The 27984-nt window shown below is 46.2% G+C and overlaps 3 protein-coding genes across 24 annotated transcripts in view; 1 reads left to right on the forward strand and 2 right to left on the reverse strand.

The window, feature by feature from the left end:
• Positions 1 to 39: 39 nt before the first annotated feature.
• RWDD2A (RWD domain containing 2A) lies at positions 40 to 3360 on the reverse strand. 2 transcript variants are annotated; one of them, XM_067011248.1, is made up of 3 exons: positions 3277 to 3359; positions 2026 to 2243; positions 40 to 971 (listed from the first exon to the last, which is right to left on the reverse strand). In XM_067011248.1, exons 2-3 carry the CDS (start codon positions 2224 to 2226, stop codon positions 294 to 296), a joined length of 879 nt encoding a protein of 292 aa, XP_066867349.1. In that variant the 5' UTR covers positions 2227 to 2243; positions 3277 to 3359; the 3' UTR covers positions 40 to 293. The 2 variants fall into 2 exon arrangements, with proteins under 2 accessions (XP_066867349.1, XP_066867348.1); XM_067011247.1 differs by having other exon boundaries at positions 2026 to 3360.
• On the forward strand, positions 2547 to 27464 carry PGM3 (phosphoglucomutase 3). Of its 7 annotated transcripts, none has more exons than XM_059083915.2 (13): positions 2547 to 2922; positions 5186 to 5391; positions 6866 to 7050; positions 9695 to 9762; positions 15119 to 15252; positions 16160 to 16355; positions 17763 to 17920; positions 19476 to 19559; positions 21530 to 21628; positions 23166 to 23282; positions 24203 to 24325; positions 25158 to 25331; positions 26345 to 27464. In XM_059083915.2, the coding sequence occupies exons 2-13, from the start codon at positions 5188 to 5190 to the stop codon at positions 26432 to 26434; spliced, it is 1632 nt and encodes a 543-aa protein (XP_058939898.1). In that variant the 5' UTR covers positions 2547 to 2922; positions 5186 to 5187; the 3' UTR covers positions 26435 to 27464. The 7 variants fall into 7 exon arrangements, with proteins under 7 accessions (XP_058939898.1, XP_066867347.1, XP_066867344.1 ...); XM_067011246.1 differs by having other exon boundaries at positions 2662 to 2922; positions 6870 to 7050; XM_067011243.1 differs by having other exon boundaries at positions 2761 to 3538.
• DOP1A (DOP1 leucine zipper like protein A) overlaps positions 26186 to 27984 on the reverse strand; it is a 113001-nt gene continuing 111202 nt past the window's right edge. For 12 of the 15 annotated variants that reach the window (XR_010836152.1, XR_010836154.1, XM_067011237.1 and 9 more), the window contains one exon: positions 27248 to 27875. Coding sequence is in view for 12 of the 15 variants with exons in the window: in XM_067011237.1 (XP_066867338.1) it covers positions 27570 to 27875 (306 nt within the window). In the remaining 3 variants the exon portion in view is untranslated. Of the gene's footprint in view, positions 26211 to 27246; positions 27876 to 27984 lie in introns of those variants that run through there. The other 3 variants (XM_067011239.1, XM_067011240.1, XR_010836153.1) reach the window with 3 other exon arrangements.

A 27984-nucleotide genomic window follows, 5' to 3' on the forward strand; every position in this document is an offset into this window, starting at 1 on the left:
ATTAAACTGGGCTTTGGACTCCTTTTTGATCAAATTAGCTTCACTGGTTTAACCGACAGGTTTTTATTAATTGACCATTAAATAGCTTTGAATTAACACAAGAACATGGAGGTAACGTCACAATTGCACTGTTATAAAGTTAAAAGCCTTCTGTGTTTCACTTCCAGGGAAAAATGCTGGAGCTATAGGTTCCCCACAGATGATGCTTAACCGCCACTGGTCCTTTTATTTTGCTCTTACTAATAGAAATGCTAACTTAGCGAGATGACAAGCAGAGGTCTCTTGGTGGCTTCCTAGCAGTCAGAACTTTTGCTCTCGATACCAAACAATATCTGGAAAACATGCTCACTTTTGTGTCTTTTGAGAAATTCTAAGAACTGGCCGAGATTCATGTGATAGTCATTCCTTAAGCCATAGTCACCGTGCGCCTCAAGAAGTAATTCTTCAAAAGAATGGAAAAGCCGCAGGTCCTCCCCATTTCCTTCTGTCTCCACGCTCTCGGCATGCTTACAGGAAATGTGTTTCCAGTTGGGGTACCTGATTGTGTGCCAGAATTCTTCACAGTGCTCTTTGAAGCCTTCCACACAGATTATCCCCGGCTTTCCCGTCATGCAAAATCCTGTCACATCTAACCTCTTCCCGACATCCAAAATCTTTTTTCGTAGGTCCTGCTGATATATATGGTGACTGTAGATCCACATGCGGAGGAACGTGTTCTTGACCGGCTTTGCTTGTGTAGACGGTTCATACACGAGCTTCCTGTTCAGGAAGTAGGAGGCACTGTTGTCCTGCAACCACTGGATGGCTGCACACACACAGAGCTCACCCGGATCAAAAGTCCCTATGTAAGAAGTGAGACCTTTGTTGAGAAGGAGCTGCTGTTGTCTGTCAAGTTCGGATGACCGTCCGAACAGCTGCAGTGCTGCGTAGGGGTAGCTGTGAGGCATGGTTACTTGCAAGTCAATTTTCACCTTAAAATGAAAATCAAATAGATTTAAGTACCGTAAAATCACATAAGCTAGTTTATCCATGGCCACTGCACGATGCTGATAAATGTCATAGTTACTGCTACTATTACGTGTCAGCTATGTGTCAGAGAGTGCACAATTTTACAAACACAGTTTTACAGACATAAATTCCTTCCATGTGTGCATTCATTCATTCCCATATTCATCCAACACCTACCATGTGTCAGGTACCCTATGCTGAAATCAAGAAGTGAAGAAGCTAGACACTAGTTCTGCCCTTCATAGAAAGAAGCCGAGAGCCTAGTGAAGGAGACAGACGTTGAACAAATAATTATACACAGCAAGTATTTCACCGCAAAGGTGAGAAGCATGGCCATAGAAAAGTAGAGGGGTCCGCTGCAAGGTGGGACCAGAGGGACGGCATCCGGTCTGGGGAGCCGGGGAATTCCTCTGAGGGAATGGCGCCCAGAGGCTGACTAGGAAGTAGCTAGCACAGCGGTTCTCAAATGCCTGGCCCACTTGTTTCTTGGGCTATGCTAACGTTCCTGGAGATAATGCATCAGAAGGGGAAGGTGAATTCATTTTCAGAATTTAGATTTCCCATCTGCGTCTGCTTTCAGTGTTATGGCGCCATCAAAGAAACAGTCATGCACCCCTTAAAAGCCAGCTTTGCTAAAGACAATCTTTAGGTTTGTGAAAATCATAACATATGTACAAGGTAGTGCATACTACAATAGCAAGATTGGTAAAAATGGATGAGTGAATAGAATGATAATGGCAGTAGAAGACTGCAAGATGTGTTTAATAAAAACACTAGGCATATTTATTAAAAAAAACCAAAACACTAGGCATACTGGTATAAAAGGTGTGCCTATGTATGTAAAATTCAAGATCTTTCTTGAAAACAACTTACAGGTCATCCCATATTTTGCTGGAATATTCCATATATGCATCTGGAATATTCTCTATTTGCTTCCTGGACAGGAAGCTCAGGTTCCAAGTGTTTCCAATATAAACTGGGCACCTGGCAACAATTAAAACCACTCAGGGCACCTACCTTGGGCTCCTCGATCTGGAGTGTAATCACAAATTCGATTTTGGGTGGCAGTGCCTCCCTTGTGCCTTCCAAATATCTCTTTATATTCGTCAGGGCATTGACATCTTCAAGTTTTACTTCTCCTTGGTTAGGAAACATAGAAAACAGCATTTCCATCTCCAGCAGCTGAAGTTGAAGGCATTCGTTCATTGAAGCGGACATGCTGACTTGAAATCAACCTGTCAGGAAAACCAGAAGGGCCCAGGGACACTGGATTTGTCAACGTCGGCGGTGTCCAGAGGAATTTCCCGCAGCTCCCTTTCCGTGGAAGCAGCTTCGCAGGAGCGCTATTACGCGTCGAGAGCTAGGGGCACAAGCCGGGACACTTACACTCTTCTGCTTTATCTCCTGGCCCCCAAATCTAGTATACACGACATCCTCCAAGATACGTCGTTAAAATTCAGATTCCCAGTCCCTTTATCCCCAGCCCCCGCTTCCGATCTGGATCAGGGAATCCGGGCTCTCAACAAGTGTTCCGAATTATTCCGTTGTAGGTGGTTGGGCAATCACCACCTGCAGACGCTCTGCAAGGCTGAATTCTGGGAAAGGCGAGGGGCCCAGCCTCCGAATTCCACCCAGGTGTCGGGCTGGGGCGGAGCTGGCCGCTGCGGCGAGGGAAGCCCGCAGGGCCGGCGGGGCGGAGCTCCACCTCCCCCGGCTCCCGGGTCTCCCGGGCCCCGCCGCGCTCCACGCCAGTTGCCGCCCCTCAGCCCCAGCGCCACGAGCCCCTCCCGGGTGGGCCTTTCCGCCTTTCTCGGGAGCCACCCTGGCCCCGGGCGGCATCCTGTGAGTCCGGGCGATTTGGATCCACCTGGCCTCTGCCCCGAGGGGCCCAGGCTTAGTGAGGGGGTCTTACAGGTAAATAAATAAAATGACGTTTCGTGCGAGCTGGGGCGGGGGGATGGGGAAGGGGGTGGGGCACGAGAAGGCTCCACAGAATCAGACGTTTGGGAGATGAACCTCGAGAATCGAGAGGGGGATGCGGGAAGCCGGGAGGCGCTCACTGGGGCCGGGACCACCTGGTTAGAGGCCTCATATCGGGGCTGGTACCCCGCATCCAGGACCACTTGGAAGCCCGGCTTCCCAGGAACGCGGGACCTGCCACCCTCTGAGACCCGAATCTGGAGTCAGGGGTTGCGTATCTGCCGGTCGCAGTGCTCTGAGGGCCCGCGACCCTCGGCCCCAACCCCCGGGCCACCGCGGGGGCCTCACCCTTCCGGGTCATTCAAAGGAAACAGCCCCAAGCCCTCTCGCAACGCGGATCCGCAGTTCCGCAGGCGCGAGGCGCGCGTGCGTGACCGGCAAGGAGGCGGGGCCTGGCCCGCGGACTCTTCCCCTCTGTGATTGGCTGAGGGGCGGGACGTTGGGCCGGAAGTCACGCAGGGCCACGTTTGCGAACGCCGACCTCTCTAGTCTGGTTCCTGCCTACTCTGGTACCCCCGCCGCGGCGAGGGAGGTGGTCCGTGCTGTGGAGGTGAGTGGGGGAGGGGAGGGGTGTCTCCCGGCAGAGGTGAGCGGGGCCCAGAGGCTTGGCGGCGAGAAGGGGACCTTCCGGTCCGCAGGGGTTCGGCCGACCGTCAGGCTAACGGGCCGGATGGCGGACTGACTCGCGGGCCGCGCGGGACACACCTACTAGCCACTGCGGCTCGGGAGCGGGCTGGAGGCGCGGGCCCGAGGGTCTCGAGCTGGGGAAGGGGTCTCGTCCATCACCTAGGTGGGGACGTCAGGGCTGGGTGCCAGGAAACGTGGGGCGATTCGGGGGCTGTGAGGAGAGGGGAACTAACGAGGTGCTGAAGACTGAATGGAGGGAAGGGGGCCGTTCTTAGCTTTTTTAAAGTGGACAGTTTGGACTTGAAAATACTTTCAGTAAAAGTCCCTCCCATACTCGTTGAAAGTAGTTTTAGGACCTAAAACGCATGAAAGGGTGGAAACATTTTACCTTGACTCTCTTTTCTTTTTAAAGACTTTTGGACGTAACAGCTGGTTTACGCCCTTAGAAATAATCACGGTACATTGACGGCTGGTCACTTTTTAATACAACGTCTTCATGCATGTGAACTCGATTTGATCGCTCTAGGCCAAACTAAATTATCGTCCTGAATGCCAGCTTTTTCCAACTGGACAAAAGCAAACATTTAACTTTTGTTCATTGACGCAGTGAAGGACAATAAAGAAAACAAAGAGTTGGAAGCCCCAAGTTCCACTTAAAGTTGGAGTATCCCAGAGAAGGAAGTAGTAGCGGGCTAAGGGCTGATGTTTGATTTTTTTGATGAAAGGTAAAACGAAGATGTTGCTAGTTTCCGAACTTAATTTATTTTTTTTTATTTTTAAATTTAATTTTATTTTTTGCGGTACACGGGCCTCTCACTGTTGTGGCCTCTCCCGTTGCGGAGCACAGGCTCTGGACGCGCAGGCTCCACGGCATGTGGATCTTCCCAGACTGGGGCATGAACCCGCGTCCCCTGCATCGGCAGGCGGACTCGCAACCACTGCGCCACCAGGGAAGCCCCGAACTTAATTTAGAAGGGTGTCCTGATCCTCCCTTATGAAAATACAAAAATCCACTGCAAGGTGTACCGGGAGGTCTGGGCAGTCTTGGAAAGGAGGCTTTTGCCCTTTGCTTTTCCTTTGGGAATAGGTCTCTGTAGCCTGGGAGGAATAGGAGAAGAACTACACAGATTTCCCAGGTATTTTGTATATGCAGCCCCAGTGTGCTGGAGAATGTGACCTTCGGCCTCAGTCTGTCAGCAGCTTCCCATGTAAAATTTAGGTGGTTTAACTGATACCCAGAATTAAGTTTTCCCATTTGTAAAATAATAGGGTCCTTTGTAGGATTCTCTGAATCTAGGTGTAGAATCTTCATTTTAGTTGGGAATGGACCATTTTAAGTTTGCCTTGGGTCCAGGAATTGTTGGGGACAGTCTCATTTCTGTCCTGAAGTGAACAAACACCACAGGTAATGCTAACCTACGGGACTTATTCTACCATTTGTTTCCTCTCTCAAACGTAGGATTTTGGGGGGAGGTTCCGAATGAGGCAGATTAGTTTGGGGTGGCAGTTTTTGAACCAGATGGTCCTTGAAAGATTTCTTACGCCTGAAAAACATTCCTTAATTTTGTAGGCATGGATTTAGATGCTGTTACAAAGCAGTCAGCATTACATGCCAAGCCTGATGGACTCACACTTCAATATGGGACTGCTGGATTTCGAACGAAAGCAGAACATCTTGATCATGTCATGTTTCGAATGGGATTATTAGCTGTCCTGAGGTCAAAACAGACCAAATCTACTATAGGAGTCATGGTAACAGCATCACACAATCCTGAGGTAATGCATTTGTGCTCCGATAAAGCAAATGTTTATTTGCAAGACGAAACCTTAGTTTCTGAGCACTTTGACCCAAAGTACAAATTCTAATTCTAGGAATGTGCCTTCTCATTGCCATATGCCTTCACTTTTGAAACAACTCTTTTCTTAACAAGGGTTCATCTAGCTCATGACTCTTTAAAGGGTGTGGAGAGAGTGAAATGAGACGGTCATTTTTTGGAGTGTGTCCTATTGAGAAGTAACACAATGTCCTTCCGAGTTAGTTGTATTGAGACAGCATCAGTAATAAAAAGTGTTGCCTCTGTTAATTTAGCAGAGATTAAAGAGATTGGAGGCAAGCTGGGGGGAGGGGAGGGGGCAAGTATTTGAAAAGGCTTAGCACAGTTTGAAAATTTTCACACAGCTTTTCCATAGCTAGGGAAAAGTTTCCCGTTCTGAGTGAACAGCTAAACACATGGCTCCAGGGATCCAAAGGGGAGAACTGGGCAGAATACTGATGAGGCCTGATGGGTCTGGTGTTTGTGACAATTCAGTTTCTGAAGTATTCCTTTTGACACATTTTAACCATCATACTGCGTGCTGGCCTATAACTAACACGTGGCTTCAATAACATGCTTCTGTTTGGTTGCTAGGACACGAGACTTTTGCCTTTGTAGCTAAATCAGCAGCAAGTTGAAGCTCTGTGGGTTAGTGAAGGATTGTAACCTCCTCCCTTCCCACCCCAAAACAAGAGGATGTTGCTTATTCGGCTTCTAAATGTGGATCCTCTGAAGGTGTAAGGGTCTAAATGGCTGAATCACCTTAACTGCTTAATGATTTGTAGACAGAGCCCCACACTTACTGTTAATTTCAGAAGCACTGTTTAAAGCAGTTCTGAGCTATTTCCTTCCTTTGACATTCACTCCGACCTGCACTTCCTTTCTTTCCAGGGATTTGAGCAGAGCAGAGCTGGGCGTCAGTGTCCCGCTTCTGTGCCACCCGCTGGTTGACACGCTGCTCAGTGTGTTCTTTGAGTCCAGCCATAGCGAGAAGGATCTCCAGGGATCCCGGGTCTGCTACAGCTGTGCCTCATCACTTAATTGATGGTGAATGCTCAGATGACAGCCTTTTTAAACGGCCAGTGTGGCACCGTGGCTGTTGGATTTAGGAGTCAGGTGGACTTGATGTTTTAATTATCAGAGCTGACGCTAGCTGTGTGAACATGAGCGGAGTTCTTGCTCTGAATCTCAGTTTTCTCAAAGTAAGATTGGCGTGCCCGTAGGATTATTAGTTAGCCAGATAACGTGTGTTGTGAGGATTTACTGAGGTGACGTTTGTACAACACCTAGTCCAGTGCCTGGCCTTCAGTCGTGGTCACCGGTGAAACCTCCTGGCCAGCGCCGTCTTTTGTCGGGGGAAAAACAGCTTGGGTTTACTTCCTCACCTCACCCTCACAGCTCTGCACGGGTGGCTTATCGCTTGTTCTTCTTTCAAGGAAGACAACGGTGTAAAACTGGTTGACCCTTTGGGTGAAATGCTGGCCCCATCCTGGGAGGAGCATGCCACCTGTCTGGCAAACGCCGAGGAACGAGAGCTGCCCAGAGTGTTGGTGGACGTCAGCGAGAAAGCAGCTGTGAATCTGCACCAAGACGCCTTCGTGGTGATCGGTAGAGATACCAGGTGACCGTCAGAGCGACTGGTGAAAGCTGCTTGGGAACACCACATAGGTGGTTGCACCTGTTTTAGCACCCAGGCCAAACCAAAAGAGTCGAGTAGAGTGGAACTGCCATGAGAGGCTTCTCCACGTCCTGGTCTTTTCAGTAGGGTGTCGGAGCTCAGTCACTACCGCAGCTTGGGCTTTGGAGTCTGAGCCCCAACTCTCACACTTACCGTACGGGCCGAGTAGGTCGCTTAGCCTTTTGGAGCTTGCCTTTACTCACCTGTACGGTGCTGATGATGAGTGTACATCATGCAATCCTCCCTGCGGATTACATGACGTAATACACGCAACACACCCGTGTCCTGGCACAAGAGAAGCACTTGGCAAACGTCGCCGTCCCTTTACTTCTGTGGGTTTACGTTTTTCCCCATAGAGTAAGAACATGTGACTGTAAGTCGTTAGTTTTAGAGATTTACTTTATAACCTGTGTTATTGTTGGTTCATAGATCCTTTTTCCCTTGCTGGAGTTCGTTGGAAAGCATTAACCATCTATATTATTTCTACGCATTCGTCACATTTGTCAGCTCTTACCTTCCTTTACAAAAAGGCATTATTGTAAAATGTTAGATTAAAAGCATTCTCTTTTGCATAAGATCTGGTTTTAGCCAGAGATTCTCTCTAAAGGAAACTTCTACTCAGTCTCCGAATGGCTTAGACTGGTGTTTCACCCTTAGTGTGTTACCAGAGGGACTTCCAAACACCCTTGCTTGTGGATCTGTAGGCAACAGAATAGCCAGGTGACTTATGTCGTGAAGCAAGTTATTATCTCACGGTAAAGTCTTGCACACGTATTGGGTTGGCCAAAAGCTTCATTCGTTTTTTTCCCGTAAGGTGTCTCTAGTAGCTCTTAGTTGTCTTTAACTTCATGCAGAACAGTTTTGTTAGATTGTATGTGACAGCTGTCAATCAGCATCCATTTAAAAACAGACTTATCAAAATTGGTGTATTTTTGTATAGCCATTTTAATATTGAAGATGGAAGAAAAAAAGCAACATTTTCGGCATATTATGCTTTATTATTTCAAGAAAGGTAAAAATGCAGCCGAAACGCAAAAAAGATGTGTGCAGTGTGTGGAGCAGGCGCTGTGACTGAGCGAACGTGTCAGTAGTGGTCTGCGAAGTTTCGTGCTGGAGATTTCTCGTTGAGCGATGCTCCATGGTCGGGTAGACCAGTTGAAGCTGATAGTGATCATATCGAGACATTAATTGAGAACAATCAACGTTATACCATGCGGGAGACAGCCGGCATCCTCAGAATATCCAAATCAAGCGCTGAAAATCATTTGCACCAGCTTGGTTATGTAAATTGCTTTGAGATTTGGGTTCCATGTAAGCTAAGCGAAAAAAACCTTCTTGACGGTATTTCTGCATGTGATTTTTTACATAAACGTAAAGAAAACGTTCTGTTTTTAAAACAAATTGTGACGGGCGATGAAAAGTGGATACTGTACAACAATGTGGAACAGAAGAGATCGTGAGCAAATGAAATGCACCACCACCAACCACACCAAAGGCCCGTCTTCATCCAAAGAGGGTGATGTTGTGTATAGGGTGGGATTGGAAGGGAGGCCTCTATTATGAGCTCCTTCCAGAAAACCAAATGATTAGTTCCAACAAGTACTGCTGCCATTTAGACCAACTGAAAGCGGCACTCGATGAAAAGCGTCCGGAATTAGTCAAGAGAAAGTGCATAATCTTCCATCAGGATATCGCAAGGCTGCATGTTTCTTTTGATGACCAGGCAAAACCTGTCACAGCTTGGCTGGGAAGTTCTAATTCATCCGCCGTATTCACCAGACATTGCACCTTCGGATTTCCATTGATTTCGGTCTTTGCAAGATTCTCTTAATGGAAGAAATTTCAGTTCCTTGGAAGACTGTAAAAGGTACCTAGAACAGTTCTTTGCTCAAAAAGATAAAAAGTTTTGGAAGAGTGGAATTATGAAGTTGCCTGAAAAATGGCAGAAGGTAGTGGGACAAGAGGGTGATTACGTCGTTCAATAAAGTTCTTGGTGAAAATGAAAAGTGTGTCTTTTATTTTTACTTAGGCACCGAAGGCACTTTTTGGCCAACCCAATATTTGCCTCTTATCTCTTAGCTAGTTTAAATGATATAGAACATCTTTTTCTACAAGGCAGTTATGTATCTTATTTTCAGATAGATAGAAAAATAATTTATTCTGACTTCTTAAAATGAAAACTAGGTTCTGTACGCTTGGTGGTTTAATACCCAGACCTGGGTTATGCTCGCTCTGTGGTTTCAGTATTTACTGTCAGTGTTCTCAGGCAGTGTACGTGTTGTTACAGTCAAACCTGAAAAGGTATTTGGGTAGGTTAATTAGTGTATCCTTTATATCTATTTCCTACATGCATTTAAAAGCCAAACTCTTTCCAAGAAATATATTGTGAAAGGCTAATGGAAAATGCTTACACTTTACGTGTATTATCTTTTCAGAGTTTTCAGGCTTGGCAGGTTTCATTTAGTTCGAATACAATGGACTTGTTATTCTGAAACTGGTAGCACAGAATTTCTGCATATGCTTTTAGAACTAGCAGCTCAGTTGGTCTCGGGATGGGATGTAATATTTTCTTCCTTTTCTTTCCTAGGCCCAGCAGTGAGAAACTTTCACAGTCTGTAATAGACGGTGTGACTGTTTTAGGAGGTCAATTCCATGGTATGTATTTATCCTGACTTGTAAATTAATCTTTAAAAAAGTTTTTTAAAAAAAATCACAAAATAAATATATATTTAATTTAGAAAAGTTTGAAACTACAGATAAACAAAGTTAAAAAAAATGGACTCCTAGATATAAACTACTAGCTTTTTAAGTTAAAGTTAAAAAAAATTTTCTGGGCTTGTCTATTATATTTTACCTGTAGGAGATAATAGGTAGGCAAGGCTGACCTTAGACAACTTCCTTTATAAGCCTGAATTTCCTGATATAAAAACCCCTGAGGGGACTTCCCTGGTGGCGCAGTGGTTAAGAATCTGCCTGCCTATGCCGGGGACATGGGTTCGAGCCCTGGGCGGGGAAGATCCCACATGCCGTGGAGCAACTAAGCCCGTGTGTCACAACTACTGAGCCTGAGCTCTAGAGCCCATGAGCCACAACTACTGAGCCTGTGTGCCACAGCTACTGAAGCCCACGTACCTAGAGCCCGTGCTCCGCAACGAGAGAGGCCACCGCGGTGAGAAACCCGCACACTGCAACAAAGAGGAGCCACTGCTCGCCGCAATGAGGGAAAGCCCCCACGCAGCAATGAAGACCCAACACAGCTAAAAATAAATAAGTAAATAAATTTTTAAAAATGTTTACCGGGGCTTCCCTGGTGGCGCAGCGGTTGAGAATCCGCCTGCCGATGCAGGAAACACGGGTTCGTGCCCTGGTCGGGGAAGATCCCACGTGCCGCGGAGCGACTGAGCCCGTGAGCCATGGCCGCTGGGCCTGCGCGTCCGGAGCCTGTGCTCCGCAACGGGAGAGGCCACGACAGTGAGAGGCCCGCATACGGCAAAAAAAAAAAAAAAAAAAAAAAAAAAAAAAAAAAGCCCTGAGGTAACTTGAAGCAGTTCATTCTGGGGAGTTTTTGTCAATGTCAGGTATTCCCGAATAGCTGGTCACGTGTGGAGTCAGCTGTGAACAGGTCAAATAATGATGGAAAATATCTTCGGCCTACTTGCAGTCATGATTTGCAGTTCTGACAGGCGGTTTTCCCTGTTGTATCAACTGAAGCAGAAGTAAATGCAAGAGCGCAGGCTGGAACCCTCTTCTCACGTTGCTTGTGCTTCACGTGAGCGCCGTGACTCCACTGGGTGTGGGGGTGAATTTTCCTGGTGTCACGTCTCTCATTTAAAATACCTTCTCCCGACCCCCTCAACTTCCTGTGTGTCCCCTCATTCCCAGTTGGCCGGGCCTCTTCCAGGACTCACCTGGTCTGCTTCTCTGTTTGCTCTTCTTCCTTGCCTCTGCAGGGAAATGTCTCCCCCATCACTCGTCTGTTGTAAAGCGGGAATTCACCTGGGGCCTGGGCTTCCCAGGGAGTGTTTGGTTAAGCTGCAGGGATCCTGTGGGCCTCTGGATACAGCGTGCTGCGTTACCTGCACCTGCGCTTTTCTAGGGAGAGGAGTCATAGCTTTTGTCAGATACTCAAAGGGATCTGTGATCTAAGAATAACTCTCAGAATTTATATCTTAAAGTTTTTATTTCAGTTGATGTCTGTGAAGAGACATCACTTGAAGTAACATCAACAGTCCACACTGTGACCTCTCCCTTTCTTTAACTTCTGCTTCCTTGGCCACTGTTGCGTATTGGCCTTGTCCGCGGTCTCCTCTTCTCTCTCTCCTAATGTGGTGTCCCTCACTTCTCCCTTTCATCCTGCCTCATTTCTCAATGAGTGTCTTTACTGCCATAGCTCCAGCTGCCTATATTCTTTTATTCTTTCGCTCATCAGTTCATCAGCCATTTTTGACTACCTGCTACATACATACAACCCTCCAGGAGTCTGTTTCACTGCGTATCACAACCTACAGTAAGAAAGCGATTTTGCGTCGTGACGTGTGTCTCGTGTGCTTGTGTGTATGACTGAAATGAAAGTTTCAGTGAACCGTACTTACCCATACTCAATGACGTGTTCATCTGTTTTGTTAAAAAAATGCAGAAATGATGGCTGGGTTTACTAAGTAGATTCCGTGACCTGTTGACAGGCTTGGCCTGAGGTTTGAAAGCATTCGTCTGAGTCATGTCTCACCCTGTCCCAAACTGTGTTCTTTCTGTCATCCCCGGAACGGTTGAACTTTCCAGGACTGTCATTCTATCTCTAGAACCATCACTTTTCTAGGGTTTTAACCTAGAAGAATTTGAGAGTGATGTTTTTTTCTTTTCTTCAAACTTTTTGCTCATTTCTCTCTTCAGCTTAGTGTATTTCAGGAAATGAAAGGCGGTTGATGTGGCTGCAGCACAGAGAGACTGAGGGAAGCCAGTAGAGGCTATAGGGTTAGGGAGGTAAGCAGAGGCCAAGTCATTCCAAGCCTTAGAGGTGGTGGCGAGAGGTGGGGCTTTACTCCAGATGCAGTGGGACTCTGTCGAAGGGCTTTATGCCAGAGAATAAGATCACATTTTCACTTTAAGTCCCTTTGGCTGTTGCGGGGGGAGGGGGGAGAGAGGGAGGGAAGGGGAAGAGAGGGGGAGGGAGGGGGCAGGGGGGAGAGGGAGGGGGGAGGGAGGGAGAGAGAAGGAGGGGGAAGAGGGGGGGGAGGGAGGGAGAGAGAGGGAGGGGGAAGAGAGGGGAGGACTGTGCAGTAGTTCGTGTAAGACATGCTAGTGAGAGAAATGGAAAAAGGTGGAATTAGTAATGAATTCAAAGGATTTTGTGATATGTGGTGAGGCTAGAGCTGTGAAGAATGGCTTCTAGGTTTCTGGGTTGTTCCGTGGAATAGATGGTGATGCTTTTTACTGAGTAACTGTCTATAATAGTCATTTAGTAAATGTTTATTTGGTAATTTTGATATCGGTCACAAAATCCTTTGGTTTCGTCCTTCAGTATGTGTCTTTGGAATATGTTTTTTTCTCTCCTTACACACTTCCATTAAGCTAGTCTAAGCTCTTACTCACTTTTTTTGAGCTTTTCCACCTCCTCTCACCTAATCCTTACACTAGAGCTCACAAAATACCGTTTCTGTTACATTACTGCAGGGCTCAAGAACTTAAAGTGACTTTTCGCTTCCAGTCCAACAACTCTTGTGCTTGACTTTGAAGACCATTGAGGGATTTCGTCACGGAATATTTTTTGGATCCTGGTCCACTTTTGCTGTTTCTCTTGCTTCTTGCTTATGGTGCCTTTCTTGTGTGTTTAGCTGTTTTTGACTGTAAGCTGTTTTCTGGGGAAATTATTTGTGGGCCATCTTTGAGGTTTATGATAAAGGTGTATTTACCTGGCTGAGTTTAGTGTTTGCTTCTGCTGGGGCCTGGGGGTACTACCTGGCCGGTGGGTGACAAGGTTCTGTGATGCCAGGGCTGTTCTGGATCCCGTGTTTATGTGAATTGGAACTGGGTGTCCGTGGGAGGCCTGTGCTCGTGGTGACAGCTCTTCAGGGCGGGCTTCCCCCTCTGCTCTGCTCGGTGCCAAGACAGCTTTCCGGGGTGTAGGCCCTGGGGGCTGGCTCACTTCTAACCCACTCTTGCACTGAAGAGTGGTCCTTGGTTTTTTCCTTTTTAATGGAATTTTTATTCTGTATTGGAGTCTAGTTGATTCACAATGCTGTGTTAGTTCCAGGTGCACGGCAAAGTGATTCAGTTACACGTGTACATATATCCATTCTTTTGCAGGTTCTTTTCCCACGTAGGTTATTACAGAGTCTTGAGTAGAGTTCCCTGTGCTCTGTAGTAGGTCCTTGTGGATTATCTGCTTTATATATAGTATTGAATAGTATGTGTATGTTAATCCCAAACTCCGCATTTACCCCTCCGTGCCACGTTTCCTCTTTGGTAACCATAAGTTTGTTTTCCAAGTCTGAGTCTGTTCTGTTTTGTAAATAAGTTCATTTGGTTTTTTGTTTGTTTTAGATTCCACATGTAAGTGGAATCTAAAACATCTAAAATATATGATATTTGTTTTTCTCTGTCTGACTTCATCCATTGTGTATATGTGCCACATCTTCTTTATCCATTCATCTGTCGATGGACACTCAGGTTGCTTCCATGTCCTGGCTACTGTAAATAGAGCTGCAGTGAACATGTGTCTTTTCAAATCAGGGTTTGAAGAATAGTCCTTTGGGGCGTCAGCCTCATGAGAGCCTGTCCCCCCAGTTGCACACCTTAGACCAGCGTGGACTGTTTGCACCGAGAACCATTGCTCAACTTCTTATTTAGGGCAATGTCCTCAGAGCAAAATTGGTTTCCCTGCTCACATCCCGGAGTTCTGTCTTCATGTAAATTTTGGCCTAATTCCTTTGTAATGTTGGTAATTCTTTTTGAAAAGAGATTTCTTTCTCTTATTCAGCGTTTTTGGTTGTTTCCGGGAGGAGGGTTCATGTGAATTACGTAGTTTGTAATGTTACTGGAAATAGAACTCAGTTGTTACTTTTCTGCGTTGCTCTGTTTTTACAGTGCTAGCCGTCTATACTGAACGATTGGTTGTTGCTCTCAGTAGTAGTAGTTCATATTTTTTTAGAACCCAGTATGTGTCCAATGTGTGCCTTTTCCACCACCGATTAATGCTGACACTGTCTCCCTGGAACTAGGGTCACACCCCACGGGCTGAAGGCTCAGTGCCACCAGCCTTGCCACCCCCCCCCCCCCCCACCCCCCCCCCCCCCCGCTTCAGATGCGAGTCACCTGGGCTTCTTTGTAAACTAAGTAATTAATTTATCGCCCGGCCTTCTGACAGCCCTCTCCTCGGGGTCGATCAATTTGCTTAGGTAGGCTCATAGAACTCAGGAAGGAAATACTTTGCTTACTAGATTACAAGTTTATTAGAAAGGCTGTCACCCAGGAACGGCCAGATGGTAGAGATCTATAAGGGAAGGGGCGTGCAGTGTCCGTGCTCCCCGGGCAGGCCGCTCGCCCCGGTCTCCAGGGCTTTTATGGAGGCCTCGTGGTATAGGCTCACCGATGAGATCGCTGGCCGTTCTGTTTGAGCTCAGTCTCTTGTCGCTCCCTCCTGCCCTCCCTGCAGGTGGGGAGGAGACCGTGGGACTGAAAGGTTCAGCTCCCTAATGCTGTGGCTGGTTCCCCGGCAGGCCGGCTAAAAGTCACCTCATTAACGTAACAAAAGAGTAAGGGTTTAGCGGCTGTGCCAGAAATGGGGACAGAGACCAAATGTATATTTCTTATTACACATCATCATATGACAGTGTGAAATGTAATGATCTCAGTGGATTTTTATGCATATTTCTGGATAGTTTTCAAAGTCAGTGTTTCTTGTATTTTCTGAGATGTCTTTTTTTTGTCACCCTGAAATTCACGCCGTACGAGTCCTAAACTTTTCTTCCGTCTTAAGGAATGTGGCAAATTGCTTTGTGTGTCTCTGTGGCAGATTACGGCTTGCTGACGACGCCTCAGCTGCACTACATGGTGTGCTGTCGGAACACCGGCGGCCAGTACGGAAAGGCAACCACGGAGGGCTACTACCGGAAGCTCTCTGCGGCCTTCGTGGAGCTCACCAAACAGGTGAGAGTCTCCTGAGTGGGCTTAGACTTCCAGCAGGCGGCCCGAGTAACGTCAGCTGAACGATTTATTTTAATTAGATATTTGCTGGCCCTCCTCCTCTTGCAAAAACGTGGCGCGTCTCCTTTTCCTTTTTAGGGCTCTGCAAGGTCCGGGCCTCGTATCCTGCTGACTCTCTGTTGGCACTTACTCGGTGAGGCGCGTAGTGTGTTCTGGGCTCGCTGGGGGAGGAGAGTGGTGTCCTTGCGGTTATCGTTGTGTTCGTTCAGAGGAGAGGTACCGTAGGTGCTGTTGGCGTCATACTTGAGGCACCGACTGTTGAGAAAGCCTTTCTTGCAGGTGAATTAACTTCCTAAACCTGAACGAGATGTGAGGGGTGTCATTCATCCGATTGGCAGATATCGAGTGTGTGTCATTGTCAGGCATAGTTAACCAAAACCAAGCCTTTGCTCTCACGGAACTTGCGTTGGGGGGCGCGGACGGGTGGGAGAGGGCACGGACAGGAAAGAGCCGCGCGCGCCCGGCCGTGCAGAGCGCTCGGAAGCGAATGGCCGCCGCCGGCACTGCGCCGCCGCCCGCGCACTCGCGCCCGTATCGGGTGCCTGCGTGGAGTACACTCTATAGCATCGTAAGAGGCCTTGCTTGATGGGGGCTAAAGCCTAACAGAGCTTCGTTTCCGTCATCTGTTCGGTCAGTGAAACTGTTCCAGTGTCTGTGTCCGAAGCAAGGTGTTGTAACATTTTACTTCGGTGTTTGACAATTGTCATCTGAATGCGTGTACCCTTTTGTCTCCTGGGTTAAAGCAGACGAGTTCACCGACGTAATGGAAGATGTTGATATGTACATATGTATATGCCGCGCTTCACTCTTACAAGCTGACGTTTCCTTGCGTATGTCTTTTCCTTTCCAGGCCTTCTGCAGCGGAGATGACCGAAGGACGCTGAAGGTTGACTGTGCGAACGGCATAGGGGCCCTGAAGCTCAGAGAAATGAAACACTACTTCTCCCAGGGGCTGTCGGTTCAGCTGTTCAACGATGGGACCGAGGGGAAGCTCAACCATCTGTGTGGGGCTGACTTTGTGAAGAGTCACCAGAAGCCTCCACAGGGTACGTGACAGGTGTGTTTCGCGCGCTCTCAAACAGAGCGGGCCCCGGCCCCGCCGCCGCTAGCCGTCCGCACGGGCCTCTCCCCGCGCTCCGCTGCCGCGCGGGCACAGGCTGCTCTCCGCCCGGAGGCCACACGACTCCTCACGGGGCGCACGACGGCCGCTGGAGAAAGCAGAGCCCAAGCGGGGCTCTGGAGCGCTGGTCTCAGGCCTTAGCAGGCATCGGAATCGCCGGGAGGGCCGGTCCGCACACGCACTCCTGGGCTCCGTGCCGGGGTTTCACTCTCTGTAGGTCTGGGCGCGTTTGTCCAGCCGCTGCTCTCATGGCAGAGGAACAGCCACATTGGCTAAAATTTGACGTGACACAGCTGTTGAGGTTTCAGTAACTTTACACAAGTTGCACGAGCCATTGGATTCACAGGTTATAATCCTTTGCTCTCAATGACCAGTGTTTCTTCTTACTGACGGCGTTAACAAATAGAAGTCCCTTTTTTCAGGGTTCAAGCACACGCCTCATCCACTGCCGATTATTTTTCAGATGAGAAGGGACATCGTGGTACTGGGGAAATTGCATTCAGTTCAACACCTGTAGCTTCCAAAACACTATGTGGGAATCTGTATTGCCAAACCTCTGGCTTGCAACGTGGAATTTTACTTTCGTATCATATCGGGTTTCAGCTTAGATAGATTTCGAATGCTCTGTTTTCACTTAGCTGTGAAGGAATTTGCCCTGTATACAGTAAACCTGTACACTATTTAAAGCGCTAAGATGCTGGTTTCTGTTTGGAAGGATAATTATTTTTATGTTGTTCTCTTTCCATTTAAATGAATCCTCTTCGCTTGATTTCGAAGCTATTATCTCTATTCAGGTACAAAAACGATTACATATGTTTATGGAGCGCTTCACACAGGAGAAACGATCAGGATTCTCAGTGACAAAACACTCCAATTATTTGTATTTGACTGTACCCTCTGCTTGATCATGTAAGGATAGTAATGTTTCTTTATCTGAAGTTAAAAAGACATTTATTCCTTTCAGCTGGGCTTCAGTTTACAAATTGGGAGACACTTTGTACAACTGACATTTGATTTTTGTAGATCTTGAGGACAGGCTCTATTTGCCTAGCACGTGTTGAATTTTGCTTAAGCCCCGGGAGGATGACTTTAAACACCTCTTGAAACGTCATAAAGTCATAGTGGACATGCTTCCATGTAACACAGAAGGTCACTTATGATCAATACTTAACCGAAAGAATTTTCCCTTCTAACTGGTGTGAGAGAAAAACCAAAAACGTTTTACACTGAGTTTTATCCCCCTTTCTTAGATGGAAGAAATTTGAATTATTTGAATTATTTTGAATTATTCAATTAATTTGAATTATTCATTTTGAATTACTCTGTGTGGCAGGAATTGAAATGAAGTCCAATGAAAGATGCTGTTCCTTCGACGGAGATGCAGACAGAATAATTTACTACTACCATGATGCAGATGGTCAGTTTCATCTTGTGGACGGAGACAAGATAGCAGCACTCATTAGCGGTTTCCTTAAGGAGCCCCTGTTGGAGGTACGGCGTGGGGACGGACTGCCCTTTCAGGCAGGACTCACTGGGGAGATTGTTCCGTATCAGGCAGTCGTTCGGCTGTCTGAGGCACGATCACGGGACGTGGCCAGAAGACACACAGAGAAGTGGTCATTCCAGTCGTTTCAATGCTGGGGCTCTGGTGTAGAACCTGAAGAGAGTGGTCTTCTTTTTTAAAAAAAACATTTACTTTATTTATTTATTTTGGCTGCGTTGGGTCTTCGTTGCTGCATCTCTAGTTGCGGCGAGCGGGGGCTACTCTTTGTTGCGGTGTGCGGGCTTCTCATTGCGGTGGCTTCTCGTTGCTTGCGGAGCACAGGCTCTAGGCGCGCGGGCTTCAGTAGTTGTGGCGCACGGACTCAGTAATTGTGGCTCGCGGGCTCTAGAGCGCAGGCTCAGTAGTTGTGGTGCACGGGCCCAGCCGTTCCGCGGCACAAACCCGTGTCCCCTGCATCGGCAGGCGGACTCTCAACCACTGCGCCAACAGGGAAGCCCAGTCTTTTCTTTTTTATACTGGCAAAAAGTTTCATGATTTGCAGCTTTACGAAGGTTTGGTTTCTTTGTAACTGATATTTTAATGAGGGTTCCACGAACATCATTCCCCAGAGCCTCAAGTTTAAATAGAAAATCTCCTCCTCTGAGGGATTTATTTACTCTGATTATGATAAGCTTAGTAACGTGAGATTTATTTTGTTATGCTCTTTTGGAAATCTCAGGTTAGCTGTAAGTATAAAATGCAATGATAATTATCACAATTGGGAAAATGTGTACTTTAGGAATTCGGTGTATACTTTTATTAAGGACGAAAGAGAAAGAGATCAAGAAACCACAGGTTTCTTTGAAAAGGATTCCTTAGCAAACAAGATGTCCTTCATAGGCGAATAAACTGTGTTCCATCCAGACAATGGAATATTATTCAGCAGCGAAGGAAAAAAGAACAAAAAAAGATGTATCAAGCCATGAAAAGACGTGGAGGAAATTTGAACGCATGTTACTAAGTGAAGGAAGCCGATCTGAGAAGGCTGTGTGTTTTAGCATGAGTCCAACTCTATGATATTCTGCAAACAAATCCCACAGAGACCGCGGAGACAGTTAAAAGATCCGTGGCTGCAAGGCGGGGGGCGGGGGGGGGGGATGGGTGCTGCGGGATGAGCAGGTGGAGCACGAGGGCCTTGAGGGCAGAAGATACTCTGTGTGACGCGGTGAGGGCGGAAACGCGTCCTCACACGCATGTCCAGGTCCGCGGAATACACCACACTAAGGGCGAGTCCTAATACACACCATGGAGTAATATAAGTGATACCAGGTGACTTTACAAAAAAGGATTCCTTGTACAGTTGCTTTAAATAATGCTCAAAAGTATTGTACCTTTTTTCTGGCATACGTGTAAATTTTCGGTGAGTTGATTATTGCATAAAACTAAGGCACAGCTGAACTGGCTGATAATTTTGTCATCCTTTAAAACTCTGATTATAGGTTTGCTTTCGTAGGGTCTTTACTTTTGATGGCAAGGTAATTGTCCTCGTTTGTCTTTGTCTAGATTGGAGACAGTTTGAGTCTTGGTGTCGTGCAAACTGCATATGCCAATGGAAGTTCAACACGGTACCTGGAAGAAGTTATGAAGGTATTGAAACATTTCCATTTTCTGGTAGCTTCCCCATCATTATCTTCTATTGTAAGATGCTTCTGTGAGGAAAATAATGCCCTCAGAAAAATAAATAGGTTGAAGTGCGCGAAGCTGAGCTGTTGTCTACTTAAGGATCAATAGAAATCAAAAATAAGAAAAAGTTAAATTGTCCGTAATGCTAAAAGGGAAGGAGACTGTCCTCCCTCCTTTTTCTGAGAGTATTTCTCTTAGAAAACTTACAATTTTTTTCCTCTGTCCTTCTGAAATTAATCTCAACGTTTGTAGGTGAGATAGGCCAGTTTTACAGTTCAGAAGTGGTTTCCATAAGGGCCTGGAGTCACCCCTTTGAAACATCAACGTCAGGGAAGATAGCATCCCATGTCTCAGCCTCCTGAGACTTTCACCTAGGTACCGCTGAGAGCCAGACACCTGTGTCCGTGACAGAGAGATGCGACGGGAAGGTGTACTGTTCCTCTGCAGAAGGGCACTTAGCTAACACCAGTGGCCACTCCACTCCGCAGGAAGATTTAGGGCAAACTCCGCGTGACAAACCGTGCTGTGGCGTCTTCCTGAGAAGTAGGCTTGTTCACTAGGTACACCGCCGTGGGGTTTTGTACCGTGCTGCCCGCTTTAAGAGTCAGAGGCTGCAGGGCCCAAATTGGGTCTTTTTGCCTTTATTCTTTTTCTCCCTGGCTAGAGTAATATTTTCTAACGTGTGTATGCGTTTTCAAATGTCTGCATTTTCGTAGTTTTTGCGGCCGTTCTGTTCTTGTTAAAGCAGGAGTGACAAAGTCGGATTCCTTTAGGGTCTGGACAGGGGGCGTGGAGGGAGCCAGCAGGCGGGCAAGGACTGGGACGCTGTGCCCAGGCCAGCTGCTGCCCCCTCGGCGGGAGGCGGGGGCACAGTCTGCGGGAGGAGCGGAAAATCTGAACTGTTGTGTGAATTTCCTGCCTTTTAAGTCTTGGCAGCTGATTCAGAATTTAAAAGAAATAGTGGGTAGGCCGAATAAAACACATCTGGAGGCTGCTGGTCTGTGCCCCGATTTAGATACACGGTCCCAGTAGACCTACTCAAGGGGCTCCATCTGGGGCCCAGTTGCTTGCCTTTCATCGGGATTCTCCGTGTTGGGGTTATTTTAGTATTCTCTTAATTTCTGTCTCAAAAGATTCTCATAGTAAAATGCCCTGTTGAAGAGACAACATCAGTAGCTAGTCCTTCTCAACACATTCTCTTACGGATTAAATATTTTCAGCCCTAGCCGTTCCCGAGGTCCCCTAAATGCAGTCAAATGCCAGGATTATTTGAGCTTGCTCTCTTGTGCAGTTTTGCTGCCTCCTTTCCTTAGCCATGCTTGTCTCGCAGATCCATCCAGGACTTCCGCTACCCACTGGTGCTGTTCCAGCCACCGGGATTAGCCCTCGAAACCCCCTAACCTGAGCCAGGGCTTAGCAGACAGTGGCCTGTGGGCGACGGCCAGCTGGCCAGCTGCTCCTAGCGTTACTGAAATACAGCCGTGCTCGTTTGTTTCTGTATGGTCTGTGGCTGCTTTCGCGTTACAGTGGCAGAATCGAGCAATTGTGGCAGAGACCACATGACCTGCAGGCCCTGAAATATTAGTTATCTGGCTCTTTCTAGTAAAAGCCTGCAGACCCCTGCTCTAGGCCATTCTCCACACTGTAGCTACCCGGAGCTTTCCGAAACAATTATATCGTGTCACTCCCCAGCGTGGGCTCTTTCACCATCTTATCAGGGGCCTCTCCCTCTCTCACCCTGCTTTCTCCCGGCTGTGGGCGTCTACAGTGCAGCCGCCGCCCGCAGCGACACGCAACGCTTAGCATTTCCGTGGCGCGGCTGGCTTCCTCACTGGGCTAAGCTCCGGGGGCCTCGTTCCCGGGGGTGATAGGTACGCAGGGAATAGCTGCTGACGGAGTAACTGCTGTCGTTTCTTTAAACACGTGTGTTACAGGTGCCCGTCTATTGTACTAAAACTGGTGTGAAACACCTGCACCACAAGGCTCAGGAGCTCGACATCGGGGTTTATTTTGAAGCAAACGGGCACGGCACAGTAAGTTCCCCAGAGCAGTGACACCCGCCTTTCGCCGGCACTGCTCGTCAGTGGTGGGATTCTGTACCTGGGTGGTAATAGGTAATACTGCACTTTGTTGAAACGATCAGGATGGTGACAGAATAAGATTTAGTTGATATATTATTATGTTCTGTGAAACTGTGGCTCTTTTAGGTTGTAATGATCTTCCTTTGAGTGTGAAGAGATCATACTAATTTGTTCCTGTAATATAGTTTCTTCAGAAACACGCAGTTCTCAATTTTCCTACGACCAGATGGTCTATGCACCCCATTTAAAATATTTTCCTTCATCTGGCCACACGTGGCAAAAGGCCGGTTCAGCAGCCGTGGTCAATTGGAAAGTGTTGGAAAGGTTGAGATTAAGTCACTAGCAACTAGAAATGAGTGTAGTTAGAATTGGCATATAAAGTTTTCTATGGCTCTCAGCAGAGAAAATGTTTAAAGGTTTGAGATATAATTTGCGTACCGCAGCAACATTCACTATTTTAACGTATATTAATAGGTCTTTAGCATATTCATAACGTTCAGAATTTTCTTTATTAAATGTTTTTTACACCTAGCCTCATTTCATAAATGGATTTGAAGTGGCTAACAGAAAACGTCATCTAGGTCAAATAATTTTCATTAATTCAAAATTGGCTTCTAGAGGCCGTGAACATGAGAAGAATGAGTTCCTAGAAAATACAATTAAAGTGTAACGTCAGTGACCTAATGCAGGGGTTGGTCAGGCAGATAGATAGTAAACAGTTTAGTCTTCAGCGGCCGCGAGCTCTGTCGCATCCGCTCAGACCTCCCGCTGGAGGGTAAACGAATGGAAGTGGCCGTGGTTCCACAGAACAAGTGACCGGTGTGCATCTTAGTTTGCCAGCAAACTCCTCTGTATGTCATCGGGTGTCGTATGTAGTATGTAGTGTAGCTCTCCCTCCTTGGTACTGGGCCTCCGAAGGCACTGAAAGCGTGCACGGGCAGGGCAAGGCAAAGCCGCAGGAACCCTGAGCGGCGTGGTGTTTACTACACTAAATGTCCTCGGCACCGTGGGCCGTAACCTGATACATAAGACGAACCTCTCTCTTCTGCTTTTGCTTAGTTTACGTCCTTAGAAATTTAGGACAAGAAAACTGTACTAACTGCAACGAGTTATATTCTTCACAGTAAAATGGATACAGATAAGGCTTAAGGAAGCCTGGTTGCCCAGAACTGGCGTAGCTGGCTGAGGGCAACGTCAGAAACTCGCCACGCACGTTCACCTTTGCCAATGTGGTGTTTTCTTCGTAACCTTTATATTTTGATAACCCAGTTCTATAATCCATAAAGGAACTCGCCCCCACCCCCCCTTGTAATATCTTCTGAGTTCTGATTTGGTATTTTATACTAATTTCATACATTCTAAGGCTGCCATTTTTCCCTCAGTTTCTCCAGATTCATTGAGAGTTTCAAAAGCAGTTTAGTTGGGATGATTGTATTTAAGACTGGGGCATGGAGAGTGTTTTCTGATTTTTGTTATGCTTTGGTTGTAGGTACTGTTTAGTAAAGCTGCTGAAACGAAGATAAAACAACTAGCAGAAGAATTAGTAGAAGATAAGAAAAGGAAAGCTGCTAAGATGCTTGAAAATGTGATTGACTTGTTTAACCAGGTCAGACTCTTGGTTACTTTTACGTTATTCAGAAGGTGGATAGAATAATGTGCTGTATAAAACATCAGGGTGGAGAAGTGGTGGCAGCTTCCTTGCAACAATTTAGATTTATACTGAAATGCAGTGACAATGTCTGTGTGCTTCAGATTTTCAAGTAATGAGTAGCTTATAGCTGGAGTCAGCAGATTCAGCTACTCAATATATCTAAGCATATGTTTTGAAACCAGCCTTCTCAAGGGAATTCAGGAAAAAGAGTCTCTGACGAGGCACAGATGTGGGTCAGACTGTTGGGATTGGAGTGGAGAATATGGCAATGGAAGAGCGAAGTGTAGGTCAGCGGAAAGCACCAGAACTAATATTTGAGGGCCCTGCACATATCGGGCACTTTCCATACCTCACTGGGTAATCCTCGCAGTAACAGAGGGAGAGGGGTCACTATAATTCCTGTTTTATAAATGAAGAAACAAAGACTGACTTAGAGCCACTCAGTGGCAGAGTAGATCCAACTTTAGGTGTGTCTTAGCACCAGAGCGCCTGTTCCTCCACTGTACCATGTGTGAGGCGTTCCATCCTCATGGCATAGTATCTCAAAAGGGATCTAGTTGTAAGTAAAAGTTTGAGTCACAGTGTAAATGCTGGAAACTTAAGAGTTAGTTACACTTTACAGGTGGGCAGGAAGATTAAAGGCAGGTTCGTTTCAGTATTCTTGGTAGACCTGCAGCTACTGCTGTCTTCCACGGATACCTTTTTCCCTCACTGTAGTTCGTATTTACCGCCTCCCCCCACCCCCCGTCAGTTATCTGCATTGGGGGCGGGGTGGGGGGGTGGGGTGGAGGGCAGCCAGGACATGGCGATTGGTTTTCTGAGACAGAAACATTCATGTCCACGCTCTGCTTGTATTCTGCTTCTGGATCTTGCAGGCAACCGGTGATGCGATTTCTGACATGCTGGTGATCGAGGCCATCTTGGCTCTGAAGGGCTTGACCGTACAGCAGTGGGACGCCCTCTATACAGATCTTCCAAACAGACAGCTCAAAGTTAAGGTGTGAGCGAGATTTTAGAATTACTTCTTTTCTGAAAATTAACTAAAACAATTGCATTCTGTAAATAAGATATTGCATAGAAAAGACTATTTTCTCACATCTTTAAAAATTACAGAATCGCTCTTAAGCATTCTGTTGTTATTTAGAAGTATCTGCTTTCCAACTTTACTATAAATGATATTATGTATCACTTAAAAAGATTTTATTATAAAAAATTTAAAAGATATGTGTGTAGAGAGAACGGATTTCAACAAGCACCCTCCATGTCCCTAATATTATTTTGAAGCGAGTCCTGGATAGCCTGTAGAGTCAATATTGTAAATATTTCCTCTGCATTATTCCTGGTTTACAGAGTATTTCCAGAGGCTAGATGCTGACAGGTAGAATCTGTAGGCTGAAAGAGAGAGAATTTTTAAAGGCATTTCAGATAAATTGCTGGTTGATTTCTATATAGAGATTTATACCAGATTACACGTTCACCAAGAGAATTTTGGAAAGACAGAGGTATGGAAGCCAGAGCTCACAGAAATGGCTGCTGATTGTTCCGATCAGTTTTTTCCGGAGATTCTTACGACCCTCTTTTTGAAATACCTAAGTTGATTTGATCAATGACTAAGTCACACAGTACTTACTGGCCATTATTTTAGTAACAACTATAATGCAGTCCGTGGCGGTCTCAGTGCTGTACACTTTGTGGTACAGTAAGCTGAAATGTGGGTCTCTTCCTGTTGACATGAAATGGCCATACTCTTTTGGTGGGAATTATGTTGAGTGGGTTAAGCTTGTGAAAGGGAGTGTGCTATGGTAACAAATGAGAAATGCTTGTGCTTAGGTTGCAGACAGGCAAGTTATTAGCACCACAGATGCCGAAAGACAAGCAGTTAAGCCTCCAGGACTCCAGGAGGCCATCGATGAGCTGGTGAAGAAGTACAGGCTTTCTCGAGCTTTTGTCCGGCCCTCTGGCACGGAAGACGTAGTCCGGGTCTATGCAGAAGCGGACTCTCAGGTAAGCTGGGACAGTTCTATTGAAGGAGAGTCTAACATGGGAGGAGGAGCGAGGAGGCGGAGCTGGAGGGCAGGCGGCAGGAGAGGAAACTATTTTAATGGTGTTGGAATCTCTAATGTGTGAGATTTATGGAGCCTTTTAGGTTCTTATTTTCATCAGTAGTAGTTACACAGTTGAACAGAATTCCCCCAAATATTTTTCTTTTAACTTATTCTAGATTTCCTGAAAGTGTCATATTTCTAACTGCTGCATGAATAACTAATAAATACTTAGTGTACTAAACCATACTTAGTTTGACACATAGTAAGCGTATGCATCCTGAAGTGGATTATACCTTTTTCCTTCATTTAAAAAACATCCTGTTGCTTTATGAAAATAGCTGGTTATTTTCAAGTCCATTTCTAAATCAACTGGTCCCGTCATCCATACTGCCTGAAATTTATCTTTGTCTCTGGACTTTCAATTTGTTTTTCAAAATATTTCCTTTAAATGACAGCCTTGCTCTGTGCCTCTGTTTTCTTGATAGGGTCAAAGACTTCAAAGTGTTTGCTCAGCTGAAGCAGTTAGAGTGGGGTGACTGGGTAAATAGCTCTCAGAAGGAGATATTTACCGTTAAGTGATACAGTAGCTTTTTTGCAGATGCTTAGGCCATCCCAGAATATAGTGAAGAAATATCCCTAGTGGTTGAGGATGGAGCCCTAAGAGTTACTTACTCTTTAGGCCGATTGTGGCCTTCTTGCCTTTAATGACTAGGTTCTGCTGAATTTATTCAGAGCTTTAGCATGATAATCAAATCAGCTTATAAAATTAGTTAACTAGGAACTTACCTGATTTAGAAGAACAGGACGTTTTCCATTTATTTGAGGGTCTTGTTTGTTACTGAAAGATGAAAAAAGTTCTCATTTAAATATTTGTTAGTGAAACAAAATCAGAAAGCTCCCTCCCCTAAAGTTGCAAGTAACCTGGTAGATGCTGTGTCTTTCTCATCTAATATCCTTTCATGTAATTTGCAGGAAAATGCGGACAGCCTTGCATACGAAGTGAGCTTGGCAGTATTTCAGCTGGCTGGAGGGATTGGAGAAAGACCTCAACCAGGTTTCTGAGGACAGTTTTTGTATTTTTTTAGAAAGTAGATTTTTAAAAACTCTTTACAGGATAATAGTACTGCCATTATTGTGACAGGTTCAAACACATTTATAATCATAAATGTTTAGACTGCACCTTACTGGATTATTTCTAGATTTGATTATTTTTCTTAAACAAACACTACCAGAATCATTCTTTAGAAACAGGTAAGCCCTTATACTTGTTAAATTTATTAGTTTTTTTAAAAAACTGAAATTTACCTCTAATATCAATCACACTAATGTAAAATACTGGAGCTTAAGTATATGGTTGAGTCATTAACTTTATAATATATGCAAGGAAAAATTCATGAAGGCTGCTAGAAAATTAAACTTTATTTATTACCAGTTCCTCGTGATGTCTTTTCCGTCGTCGTTACCTCGGGCATTTTGCAGTACTAATATTCACCATCGTTAATACAAATGAGGAGGTCGGAGAAGACTTAATACAACCAATTTTTTTCATAGCAGAGTCTCCAGAACAGTTCTTAGATGACTCACCTCTCTTCAGTTAACATCACCAGGAATTCAGAGTTGTGGCTATGGAGGCTGTACACACCTCTACTCCGTACCGAGGTTGAGATGCTCGTGCTACACTTACAAGGACGATGTGTGGCCCGGGCTTCAATTATTCTTTACTCCTCTTAGTGAAGGTATGTGGGAGAGACGAGTTGTAATACATTACCCAGCCTCCGACAGAGAAGTGACAGCTTTCTGATACTAGAATGTGGGTTAATAAGGGAAAGGAAAAAAAAATCCCCAACCAATCTAAATTACAGCCTGAAACCAACAGAAGAAAATGTGCAGCGTGTATTTGGCAGGTTTAAGACAACTCAGGACAGTGAAACAATGGACCATAATGGACTACGTATGTATATATAGATCTCTTAGGCACCATAATCAATATGCGCCCATAATATTTCAGCTTGATTCAGGCCACAGTCAGACATTCGTTCTTATTTACAAATATTTAAATTAAATACAACCTGAAACGTGTTTCGTTACATACAAAGAAAAAAAAAAAAGGAAAAGAAAAAGAAACTATACAACTCAGAGCAGTGTCAGTTTTAAATAATTACATTTACGTTTAAACTGAATGGAACCACTTTGCTGCTCAAGTTTTTATCACCCCTTCCAGAAAATCTTTTTCTACCGTCTCTTCTATTTTTTGCCTGGCTTTGCTGGAAAATGGTCTGTGGTGGTCCGGCCTCACGCCCTCGTCCGGGAAGGTGTGGGAGCAGAGGCCGGGGCTCCGTGGGCGTCCCGCGCGCCGGCCGGTGGCTTTGCTGCTGCAGGCGTGGCTGAGCGCGCTGAAGAAGGGCAGGAGCTGCTCGAGGCCGCGCACCGCGCAGGCGGTGAGCAGCGGGCGCCCCGGCTCCCAGCCCAGCGCCCGCCCCGGGCCGTCCTCCTCCGGAGCCTTCTGCAGGAAACAGAAAGGCGGCGGCTACCAACAGACGGTGCACCGCGTGAGAAAACTTACGAGAACACGAACGTCAGCACACAGAGGTAAGGAGTGAACACCAATGACG

The sequence above is a fragment of the Kogia breviceps genome, chromosome 13 (assembly GCF_026419965.1).
Source record: "Kogia breviceps isolate mKogBre1 chromosome 13, mKogBre1 haplotype 1, whole genome shotgun sequence".
NCBI lineage: Eukaryota > Metazoa > Chordata > Mammalia > Artiodactyla > Physeteridae > Kogia > Kogia breviceps.

Bases quoted from the DNA above. Each gene is read 5' to 3' on its own strand.
- RWDD2A (XM_067011247.1), bottom strand. From the start codon at position 2,226: ATGTCCGCTTCAATGAACGAATGCCTTCAACTTCAGCTGCTGGAGATG. The intron at 972-2,025 runs GTAGGTGCCCTG...TTTCATTTTAAG, and splicing joins TCCAGATCGAGGAGCCCAAG to GTGAAAATTGACTTGCAAGT.
- PGM3 (XM_067011242.1), top strand. From the start codon at position 5,188: ATGGATTTAGATGCTGTTACAAAGCAGTCAGCATTACATGCCAAGCCT. The intron at 15,253-16,159 runs GTGAGAGTCTCC...TTTCCTTTCCAG, and splicing joins TCGTGGAGCTCACCAAACAG to GCCTTCTGCAGCGGAGATGA. The intron at 16,356-17,762 runs GTACGTGACAGG...TCTGTGTGGCAG, and splicing joins TCACCAGAAGCCTCCACAGG to GAATTGAAATGAAGTCCAAT.